This window comes from Patiria miniata, unplaced genomic scaffold, assembly GCF_015706575.1.
Source record: "Patiria miniata isolate m_02_andy unplaced genomic scaffold, ASM1570657v1 HiC_scaffold_29, whole genome shotgun sequence".
NCBI lineage: Eukaryota > Metazoa > Echinodermata > Asteroidea > Valvatida > Asterinidae > Patiria > Patiria miniata.
The window spans coordinates 12,099,041-12,111,625 of record NW_024037068.1 but is presented as its reverse complement, the minus strand read 5'-3'; the positions used below and the strand labels follow the sequence as shown (position 1 = coordinate 12,111,625).

Below are 12,585 nucleotides of genomic sequence, written 5' to 3'. Positions count from 1 at the left end.
CAAACACTTGTATTGTAGCGTTGTATTTCGCAGAAAAAGGGGACACTCACACAACACGTACAAAGTTTATGACAAAATATCACCTACAACCAATCTAAATCTCATCTCTAGCAAGTTTTGTGGAGCACAGTGTGTTGGGTAGACTAAGAACACGCTTAAAAAAGCGTTTTTATGGCAAGGGCGGATCCCCCCCCCCCCAAATAAAAAAGGAACCCAACTCATTTTGTTAAAGTGACTTCGCAATAAATGCCGGCACTGCATTCACGTGTATACACTATACCATCTTTTCCGAAAAACAAAATTGGTAACAGTGGTCAGAAACTGCCTCAGATCGCACAGGAGCATCTAGAATTCAAAAAAATGTCGGTCCCTATAAGCAGGCCACGAACACCACGCTGTAACTTTTTGGACCCACTTTTTGTGGGACCAACAATTTGTGGCCCCCCAAAAATGTGTTCTGGGTCCGCCCTTGTTCTGTGATCATTCATCAACTGTCAACACCTAGAGAATGGACAACAATTAATTGGCTACCACTTCAACCTCCCGAACCATTCGATTTCCAATGTGACGTACTTTACAGGGTATAGGCCTACAGTCATCATAGAGTCGTATCCGGAAGGGGCAGGGTGCGCACCTTGTCCTCCCTGGCCGATTTTTGGGAAAGATATTTTTTTCAGTAACTATTCTCATAAATGGTGCTTACATAAGAAACAACTTGAAAGGAAAGCAAGCACCAAAGCCATTGAATGTGCCTTGAAAATCCCCCCTCCCCCCCCCCCTTCGTCCTCCCTGGCTGATTTTTTGGAAAGATATTTTTCAGTAAATATTTTCATTACTGGTGCTGATGGCACCACAGAGCACCTAGAAAAAAAATCAGGGCCCGCATAAGGGCCACGCATTTTTTTGGATCCACTTTTTGGGGGACACATTTTTTGCCCCCCCCCCCCCCCCCCCCCCCCCCCCGCCAACAAATTGTTATGGAACCGCCCTTGGTCTCGACATCCAACAAGGCAACGATTGATGTTTCTTTCTCTCCAAGTAGAATTTGTTTCAAATCCATCTTACTCTGTGGTTTTCACTCATCCTTCCCCGCCCCCCCCCCGCAACCCCTTCATCTAGTTACACTGACACCGTCCTTGCCCCCTAGCTTTCTTCTTCTTTACCCTGTTACATTCATCACCACTCTCCTTTGTCCCCCCCCCCCCAGCATCTTTCCCTCCCCCAACCCCCTTTTGTTTCCCATCCCCACAACATGTACATGTACTCCTTAATTTGTTCCCTGAATCCCCCCCATCCCTCCTTTGTGTTTCTCCTTCCAACCCTGCCTGCCTGCATGTCCCTTTTATGCATGTTTGTTTCTTGTCCCTGTGTCTTAAGCCTCTGAAGAAGTCTTTGCTCTATAGGAAATATATCAGGCCTCTCTAATAACTGTTTGATTTGTATTAAATTTCAGGTCAATCCATGCAGTCAATGAACAGTTTGCAGCAGTTGTAAAACGAGTTACTGAAACGCAACCCAAGTTTCCAAACAGGCTTCAATTATTTTAAGTGATTGAGGGCGCTATTCAAGCGGTTAACTCCTCTGTTCTTTACTTCCTGGTTGTGCACTCCGCTGTTTTTCTTTGAGTTTCAATACATCTTTCACGATTTTCAGTTCTGTCACTGTCAGCGAACTAAACTTACGGTAAGTTGATAATCAGCTTATTTGGGAGTTCGTGTAGTTGAGGACACCTCCGGTTTTTTTGTTATTCCCATTTCTGTCCATCACTTGTCATCCAGCCTGTGCACACTGAACAGCTGAAATAGCTCGAGTATTATTTCTATTAACTCCAGCTGAGTGACATGCTCCATATTGATTCACATGTAGCGCTGGAGGCATAACCTGTTCGTTAGAATGTAGTAGCAAGAGACCCTAACAAATGGCCTCTCAAAAATTGTTCATTTTCACCTCTAATATCCCACCCCAGATTTCATTTATGTACCTCATACAATTTCAGCAGTCATTTATGAAGCCTAATGATCGACTTGAAACAGACCACACACAAAACATGTGAAAAACTTGACGATTTCGGTGGCTTGTCCGTAAACAAACGCCAGTTCCAACGGTTGTCGTCCATTTTATTTTGCCAATTATGTAAATGTTCGCATCACGTGATGATATCGAAAAAAATCTGCGCGTGCGATGCATGTGGGTACCACACCGCTTTCAGGCGCCGCAAGTGAGTTCAATTTTCGTCTGGTGCGTTGTCGCGAAAAGCGAGACAACGAGAATGCTCTCCACGACAACGCACCAGACGAAAATTGAACTCACTTGCGGCGCCTGAAAGCGGTGTGGTACTCACATACATCGCGCGCGCGATTTTTTTCGATGTCATCACGTGATGCATGCATTTACATAATTAGCAAAATAAAATGGACGACAGCCGTTGGAACTGGCGTTTTTTACGGACAAGCCACCGAAATCGTCAAGATTTTTCACATTTTTTTTTTGTGGTCTGTTTCAAGTCGATCATTAGGCTTCGTAAATGACTGCTGAATGTATGAGGTATGTAGATGAACTCTGGGGTGGGATATTAGAGGTGAAAATGAACAATTTTTGAGAGGCCATTTGTTTAGGGTCTCACTCTCACTACTTTCCTTGCTCCATGGACAGAGTGACTCTTGCTACCACATTCTTGGTTCTTGGTTGGTTCTTCTCCTAAATACTCCACGTAACCTGTTCTAACGAACTAGTTACCTATGCCTCCAGTGCTACATGTACATGTGAATGAATATGAGCATCTCACTATGTCAGCTGGAGTTACTCAAGCTAACACTGAACATGCTGAAACTGGTCTGAACATTTCGAAAAAATCGAAGTGTTTTCTCAGTAGATAGAGGCCTAAATACTTCGATATTTTCCCCACTCAGTTTGACTTTTTACACATGTTTTTGGACATATTATCACTTTCTGATGGCTGATAGTGATATAATTATAACTGATAGGTCACTGAAGGGAAAAATTAGTGATGGTCAGATATGGATTGGGAATCTTTCCAAATTGAGAACAATAAATTGAAACAAAAATCTGCTTTCTTGTTAGACCTGTGAACGTGGCTTGTAAACTACGCCACGCTGTTGTCTATTTTCGAACCTGGCGAACGTGTCCCTCTGACTCCCTCCGTTACACACACTGGACGTTTTTTTGCCCATGTAATAAGTAGTCACATATGAAGCTGTCTTGAATTCTATTTGTACGTCAAAACTTGCATTTTACAAAAATTGAGGGAAATTCTGGCCCCGGTTCATGAAGTCCGTCCGCTACTGCTAGCTGCCATTTTCTCCCAACTGACGCATGCGCATTGCGTTTTATTTTTGTATGATTTTACGGCTGTTTACTGTCGCAGCTAAAACAGACATTCGTTTTAGACAAGTTTCAAGTCCTTTCCTCTCTCACCGCACCGCACGCGGTCGCACGTGCGCCCGCGTGTGTGTGCACACACGCACTGTACACGAGATGAGCCGAGCAGCCAATCGTCTGCGGGGGGGTTTTTTTCGGGGTTGCGACATGAAACAGCCGTCAATCTGTCCAAGCGACTCAGACGCGTCCGGGGTTATTTGTCAAGGTCAGGTTAAAATCTCATTTCTACACGTTCGTATGGGTCTTTACTGATGGGCAAATTTCGTCGAAATAACACAGCCGAAACAATCGGACGGGCAAATTTAGATTTCTAGGTGAGTACTCAACACCCATACGGAATTATGTATGTCGGATCGATTTCGCCAGGTTCGAAATGAAACAAGAACGTGGCGTTGTATACAACGCCACGTTCACGGGTCTACTTTCTTGTTAACCTGAAGCAAGCATAGCCTATATGCGACACGTGGGGCAGACAACTCGACCGTTGAGACAACTCGACTCGGCCCGGGACAGCTCGACTGTTGAGACATATCTCAACCGTTGGGACAAGTCGACCGTATGTGCGTTAAATGGAAAGACTTGTCGCCGTTGAGACAAGCCGCCTGTTGAGACAAGTCTACTCGTAATTTTTCGGGGAATATTCATATTGGTAGGCCCTAGGGGGGATTTTTTGTCGTGTTCGGATTTGATTATTGGGTTGGGGTTGCTTAACAGGATAAAAGTGGGTTTGGCCGGGGCTCCTATTTATACTGGGGTTTTTCTAAGCTGAGAGAGCAAGCATTTGGCAGTTGGGTACGGGATTAGTCCGAGTAACTTGGACCCAACTTATCGCCTTTTTTAACATTTGGACATGGTCTGGCGATAGTAATGTCCAAGCTAATACTGCGAGCTGGACAACACCGTCCCAAAAACCAACATTTTCCAACAAAAAACATCAGATTTCACCTTCAAAACGGCCTCCAAATTACTAGATATGCCACCTGAGGTACAAGTAGACATCGATGATTAAGATGGTTGTACTGAAGTTTACTTACGATCCGGAAAAAGTGAAATTTTCCGTTCATTTTGGAGAGCTCCCCTCGCGATCTTGAACACGTTAAATTTCCGATCGTGTTTAATGTTTGAACGACGCGATTTCTTCTTCATGCCCAGCGTACATTCGATGGTACCCATATCCCGAGTGCGATTTCGTTACCGAGCGCGCGCGATGCATCGATTATGATAATGAGTCACGTTTGTAAACACATACATGTGCATTTCTAACTGTAAAAGGGAATCGGGAACCAGCTTGAGCTGGTATCCGCCATAAAAGCTGCTCTAGTTCCCGACTCCCTATTATCGTTTGAAATGCACGTGTGTTTACAAGCGTGATCCAGTCTACTACGCGCGCTCGGTAACGGAATCGCACTCGGGATACGGGGACCATCGAATGTACGCTGGGCATGAAGAAGAAATCGCGTCGTTCAAACATTAAACACGATCGGAAATTTAACGTGTTCAAGATCGCGAGGGGAGCTCTCCGAAATGAACGGAAAATTTCACTTTTTTCCGGATCGTAAGTTATTTTCAGTACAACCATCTTAATCATCGATGTCTACTTTTACCTCAGGTGGCATATCTAGTAATTTGGAGGCCATTTTGAAGGTGAAATCTGATGTTTTTTGTTGGAAAATGTTGGTTTTTGGGACGGTGTTGTCCAGCTCGCAGTATTAGCTTGGACCTTACTATCGCCAGACCAGGTCCAAATGTTAAAAAAGGCGATAAGTTGGGTCCAAGTTACTCGGACTAGGTACGGGATGGGGAGACGCCAAGTTTTTTTGGTTTTGTTTGCTGTGGGGAATTTGTTGCCATGTCCAGCCGCTCGTGGTGGGGTACGGGTTAGAGGAAAGCCTGCCGCTTGGCTCGGTCGGATCGGGCCGGGTTAATGGGGCTGGTGTAGCTGGACGGGGTTTAGCTTATTTTAGTCTAGGAAAATGATGGCACTATCCCATTCTTTGGCACATGGGATGGGCGGACATACGAGATCGGGTAGGTTTTGGATAATATTTGTGTCTAAACGGTCGAGTTGTCCCGAGTCGACTTGTCTCAACGGTCAAGTTGTCTCAACGGTAGACTTGTCTCAACGGTCAAGTTGTACCAACGGTCGAGTTGTCTCAACGATCGAGTTGTCTCAACGGTCGAGCTGTCTTGAGTCGATTTGTCTCAACGGTCGAGTTGTCTGACATTCATCGACACACCTACTGCACCGCTCGGTATGGAAGCTAGTCTGGTTCCCATACCAAAAGATTCTGAACAGCAGGATGACCATTTTTAGCCAATTTTCAGCCAACTTTGACACATTTTTGGTTAAAAAATGAGTTTGACAGAAAATTTGACAGAATCGATTTTTTTTTTGGCAGATTTCTGGCAGAATTATGCAAAATTGGTTATTTGACAGAAAAAAAACATAGCATTTAAAAAAAAGGTACATTTGTGTGAAGAACAAACCCTTGCATAATGGGACAGGTTGGCTAATCTAGGTGCTGAGGCTCACTGGGAACCAGACTTCGACGTGACGCAACCTCGTTTCCCCTGACATTGAAGCAATTTCATAACATTTTTATGTGAATATAGATTGTTTATAATGTAATTTGAACCTTAATTAACCCTTACCCTACTAGACCCTCCAACGCATGCCAATTGTGCCTCAAGAAAATCTCCTATGTTTTTTGCATGGCCCTCCAATATCTGCCATATCATTTCAAGGGTAACTGGACAGGCATTCCAATACATGCCACAGAGAACAATGAGAGTCCTCTGATAACAAAGTGAGTGCCCCCAGCTGGTCAGTATCAGGCACCCTCCAGGGCCTCCAACTCCTGCCAATTGGAGCCTTCACTGCTACATCAAAGTATCCTCCGATAAATTGCAGCTGGAGGGCATTGGCATAACCAACTGACATGCAGTAAACTACCCTCAGAGAGTAAGGGTTAAGGCAAAATTGCAACATCTGCACGTGATTTTAAGTGGTTATAGTGTATTTCAAGTAATTTGGGGAAATTTGGTAGATTTTTGATAAATCTGACAGATTTTGAGGTGCATTTAGCAGAATTTGGCCATGACCTTACAGTCACCCTGCTGAACAGTACATGTATTTTTAATGTGGAACCAGACTAGAGTAGCTGGTAGGGAAACAAGCTGCACTGGTACATCAACCAATCACAGACGGTCTACCAAACCTGCTTGGACACTAGTGCCAAGTTTGTTTTCAGCATTTTCATTTTCATCGCCGTCACTTTTACCCCATTTATCCTGCAGTTATTCAAAATTGTGGTGTTGTCCTCAACTTAACCAAGTCCAGAAGTTGGCTTCTAAATGGAGTTTTTCATCAACGAATCAGCGACGTTTTACCAAATCACCTTGTTGGTAGTGTTTTTCTTCTTTCGGAAAGATGTGCATTGTAAACATGTGAGGGCCACTTCAAGCACGTCTTGAGGTTGTTCTGCTACATGAAGTTATTTTGGTGCGTAGAAGTAAAAGAAAATGGATGCAGGGTTGATAACAGTTGCCAATTGTTTACTAGCATCATTAACTCAAATTCTTGTTTTTATTACTTGTCACAGTAGTCCAAGATGAGTTTTTTCAACAGCGATGTGCCAGAAATAGTGCTGAAGAGCCTCTTCTCAAAATATGACAAAGACGGCAGCGGCTCGCTTAACAGCGAAGAGCTGAAGATGATGGCGCAAAACGACTTAGGCATGAACAAGAACCAGGCCGAGGCCTTCATCATGCTGGGTGACAAGGACGGCAACCAGAAGATCAGTTTCCAGGAGTTCTACGACTGGATCAAGAGCGGGGAGCGCTTCTCCATGATCGACGACTCGTCCCGCTTCTTCCTCGTCCGCAAGGCCATTGAGTTGTTCAAGAAGTTCGACAAGGACGGCAGCGGGGTGCTGGAGAAAGCCGAGATGGACGAGGTCCTGATGTCCTTCGGGGCCAAGCGGGAGCACCTGGATGCCCACCTCAAGGCCATCGACAAGGGCGGGGACGGCACGGTGTCCTTCTCTGAATTCCTGGATTATCTAAATTGGCTGCCTAGGCAGTGAGTTGGGTGATCAGTGGCAGTTTATCATTCTTATTATTCGGTGGTGGGCAAAGGGTGAAACAAACAATTTATGCAGAGCTCCGGCAAAAGAAAATGAGGATTTGCTCGCCCTCACATTAATCCACCTGGATCCAACCTCATTCCTTGGGTGCAATAGCTAGCAGGCATGCAACTTTTCGGATCTGCTGATTTTTTTCGTTGTTTACTTCTCATGAATGCCACATCAATTGAAAAACACTGTACACAGTCTTGTGTGGTTTGAAATTTCTTCTTTTTATTGCTACATTCCCAGTTGCATGCCTGCGCTCTTAACAGAGATATTGTGTTTGTTGTTTTCATTTCCAGCCTAATTATGATAAAATTACTAATAATCATAATGTAGCCTAATATTAGTTATCTTGCGAGCGCGAGTGGAACACGGAATAATGTAGTGCGTCTGTGTCCCACAAACCACGAGGCCGAAGGCCGAGTGGTATGTGGGACACAAACGCACTTCATTTTCCATGTTCCACGAGCGCGAGCGCGATAACGAATTTTATTCTGCAAATTCATCATTCTTTTCGGCAATTGTATCATTCCTTTCTTCAATTAGTGTATGGCCCCACTCTAGGAATTCATAATTGCGTTCTGCAAATACACCTTTTAATTTTCCGACTTTATCATTCCATTCAGCGAAGTCGTCATTCCCTTTCTGCAATTTCATTATCTCATTCGGCGAACACATCCTGATCAACTCGCCGAATAAAATGGTGAACTCGCCAAACAAACCTGATTTCGCAGAATAAAATTATAATTTTGCCAAATGAAAATACTGATTTTGCCAAATGAAATGGGGAATTCGCAGAACGGAATGATAAATTGCGAAATGAAATAACAGGGAGTGACAAATTTGCTGAATAGAATGGTGAGTTTGCCGAATGGAATGATTAGTCTGCCGAATGGGGTGATAATCTATGGAAGGCAGATATGGCTTTTCATTCGCCGACTGTATCATTTCGTTCCGCCAAGTGGTCATTCCCTTTTGGCAATTTTGTTATTTCATTCGGCGAACACATCCTGATAAATTCGCCGAATGAAATGGTGAACTCGCCAAACAAACATGATTTTTGAGAATAAAATTATAATTTTGCCAAATGAAATACTCATTTTGCCGAATGAAATGGGGAGTTCACAGAACGGAATGATAAAATTGCCAAATGAAATTTCGCCGAGGAGAGTGATAAATTTGCCTAATGGAATGATGAGTTTGACAAATAGAATGATGAGATTGTCGAATGAAGTGATAATCTATGGAAGGCAAATTTGGCTTCCATACTGGTGACCATCAGCATGGTGGTAGTCATAGCAAAACATTGCATTAACATCTCTGGTTGTTCAGTGTACCCCTCTTTCTTTAGTATGAAGCCCGGGAAGGGACAGGGTGGAATTTTGTTTTGTTATTTGCTAATTCGTTCCCACGAATTACTAATTCGTTCCCACGAATTACTAATTCGTTCGCACAAATTGCCAATTCGTGCGCACGAATTGCTAACTCGTTCGCACGAATTGCTATTCCGTTCGTACGAATTGCTATTTCGTTCCCACGAATTTCTAATTCGTTCCCATGAATTGCTAATTCGTTCCCATGAATTACCAACTCGTTCCCACGAATTACTAACGGGTTCCCGGATGCACGAGTTAGCAATTCGTTCCCACGAATTAGGAAATCGTGCGAACGAAATAGCAATTCGTGGGAATGAAATAGCAATTCGTGGGAACGAAATAGCAATTCGTGCGAATGAAATAGCAATTCATGGGAACAAAATAGCAATTCGTGCGAATGAGTTAGCAATTCGTGCGAACGAATTAGCAAATTTCAAAAATAAATTCCACCCTGTGCCTTCCTGGGCTAAGTCTCAAATATTCCATTCATAGGACAGATGCAGCTGACTTTGTATTCAACATACCATAGAGCTGTTAACTATTTTTCAGGACCAAAGCAGATTTATTTTTGTAGTGGTATTTTTGTAGTGGATATGTTTTAACCAGAAACGATTGACAGATGTACAAAGTCAATAGATACAGTTTTTTATGTGTAGTAAGCAGTTTTAAAATTATCATGAGGTCCAAATTTTCAGAAGGGTTTGTCCACTTTCGAGATATTTTTATATTGAATAAAGTGAATGTGATTATTTTTAGGAGCACCGTAGTTTTAGAATTTGAAAAAAATCCTGCAGATAGATAGTCTGGTGTATATTGTTGTACTCTTTTTGCAAATATGGGTTGTGATAAACTGTTAAGAAGGAGTCCCGCCTGTTATTCTGTATTTAATCCGATTAAAGCAGCATTATTCGTATTTTAAGTATTTTTGTAGTGAAACATTTACCTATAGTGAAACATTTACCTATAGCGTAGAACATGTGGTGGCGCTGTAAGATTTACAAATGTAGTTATGATTTCATGCAAATTATTGGACTACAGTACATTTCGATGAGCGTTGTCAGGATAATTTCAAATAGGAGGGGTGTTTAACAACAAACCTTACCAAAAAGCAAGTGCTGATAACAATGTGCTACCCCGATGGAATACTACATTGTATAATTATTCATCCTGATAATGAGGCTTTCACAAGTATTGAATATGATGAAGCATTTGTCAGTGGTTTCAGTTTTTTTTAAATACAGTACATAAGCATAGTATTTGTGTCAAGAACTTAAAGGAAACACGCAGTGTAAATTCAGCTCCTCATGTTTTCATCGGGAACGCCTCTATAGTCCGAAGTACAATTGGTCTGACGTCCCATTGGTCCGACGTCCCATTGGTCCGAAGTACCATTGGTCCAATGGCCCATTACTCTATACGTTACATTGGTAAAAACGTCCCATTGGTCCGAAGTCCCTTTGGTCCGAAGTCCAGTTAGTCCGACGTCCCATTGGTCCGACGTCCCATTGGTCCGACTTCCCATGGGTCCGAAGCCCAATAGGATAGGATTAGGGTTAGGGCCAGTCAACCCAAACCAGTGGAAATACATGTACATGTATACACAGTATTGCGTTTCGTCGGACCAATGGGACGTCGGACCAATGGGACTTCGGACTATCAAAACGTAACCGTTTTCATGCACATTAGAATGTGTTGCAACAATACATACAACAAGATCTTAATAGGCCTACTTGCATGACTTGTTTGCATTGAAAGTGACAAGAAAATGGTAGTTTATCAATTATTAGCAAATCCTTTCATGATGTAGGAGGGCGCTATCTTGCTTTTGTCACACAAGGTACTCCTTGTCAAAAGTGCATATGAACAGTACAACAATTAGTCCTTCAAAATTCCCACAGAAAAAAGTTTTTTAAAGAAATATTGGCCACTACCACTACTATAATTTTCCAAACAAGCTGTTCAACATGATAAACAAGTAAAAAGTGGAACTTACTCCAAGAAAATGAAGAAAAGTTTAATATACATGTACATGTATACGCAAAGCTATGGAGACACTACTGTTCTGCCTTGAATGACATCACGATTTGGCTCATGAATATGGAAATTTTCATTAGCATGAAAACTAAAATGTTGAAATTTCTCCCTTTTACTGCTACAAAGGAGGTGGAAAGTCATAGTTACATAGCAAGAAAGCTGTTTTAAATGTATTCGAGTCATAAAAACCTTATTGCATGTTTCCTTTAAGTCATCGGGGTCACTTACTTTGTGCACTGAGTAAAATAGACCATGGTTATTCCAGCACACCACTGTGATACAATGTAGTACAGTCAAAATATCAAATCTATTTTCAGTATCACTTGCATTACATCATACTTTCCCTGCATAAAAATGGGTACAGTTAACCAAGCAATTAATTTAGAAAGGTTTCATTATTAATTTCTCAAATCCGTATTGTGTGGCCTTAACTGTAAGCGATAATATCCTCAATTTTGATCTCAGGAATTTTTTTGAAGATTTTTCCTTATCTTCTAAATATTTTGAAAAACATAGGTATCCGAAATCTCCGAAAATGGAGAGAAAAACATACTCGGTCCTTTGAATATACGTGTAATGAAACTCTTTATTTATTATACAGGGTGAGTCAAACAAAAAAGCGGAACCAAAACCCCCAAAATTATATTTCATATTTAAAAAAAAAAAGTAGCACCAAAAATAATAATGACTGAAAAGCCAATTTCATAAGCTACTTTTAGATTAAAAAAAAATACTTTCAGATGAAAAAAATACTGAAATTGCTCAATATATTATGAAACATATTTTTGGGGTTTGGATTCTTTTTACTCGGCCTGATATAGTGTATTTTTGTAAGTCATACTTCGATGTTTTTAAACAGTGTTGTTTATATTTTTTAGGGGGGGGGGGCTGTTGATCAAACGTTCTGCCAAAATGAGCTGTTACCAGTTATTGTTTCAAAAGACTGGAACTTGGAATTCGACAAGCGTATTTTGTTGCGGTGAAGCGCAGCACTGTACATTCCCGCTTTTAAGTCTTCACCAATTGCTACTGGAACTCAAATGCCATAGGAGCGAACACAAAAGAACCGGCTTTACGCACTTCAGAAAATTGTTTTTAAAAAGTCAGTTTCTTTTTGTGAATGCAATGATATATCTGGCAGTCACTCGGAAACAGCTGTCTTGTGGATTTACTTGTATCCAATTTTAACCATAGTGCCAAAAAAAGTTTTATTTTGTGAATAGATGAATTTGTATTTTTGCACGGCACGGGGTTTTATAAGAAATTATGTTTATAATCATGACAAATAAACTATGTACCACCTTGTTTTTTATAACGTGAACAATACTGTTTGTGAGTGATTTTTGGAGGAATTATAAACAACATTTCTAACTCTGGGAGCCCAGTCGGATGTAAGGCCAAATAAAAAAAAAACATGTTTAACGTCCCCGCCCGCTTCCTTTTTGGAGGCCGCCTGTTATTTTTCTTTATTTTTATTTTTTTTAAACACGAACAAATATAAATTTTAAAAAGTGACATCATTCTGGCCTCTTTGTCTGTTGCATCTAGCCCATATCAAGCTGGTATGTCATTCCTGATTCCAAGTCGCGGCTATTTAAAAAAAATCTGGCGGCCATCTTGCAAAATAGCCCAGTCGGGCGGCCATT

The 12,585-nt window shown here is 41.7% G+C and overlaps 1 protein-coding gene across 1 annotated transcript; it reads left to right on the top strand.

The window, feature by feature from the left end:
* Nucleotides 1-2,517: 2,517 nt before the first annotated feature.
* Nucleotides 2,518-7,657, top strand: LOC119736121 (probable calcium-binding protein CML25). Its single transcript, XM_038210133.1, has 2 exons — nucleotides 2,518-2,544; nucleotides 7,005-7,657. Exons 1-2 carry the CDS (start codon nucleotides 2,536-2,538, stop codon nucleotides 7,482-7,484), a joined length of 489 nt encoding a protein of 162 aa, XP_038066061.1. The 5' UTR covers nucleotides 2,518-2,535; the 3' UTR covers nucleotides 7,485-7,657.
* Nucleotides 7,658-12,585: the final 4,928 nt, after the last annotated feature.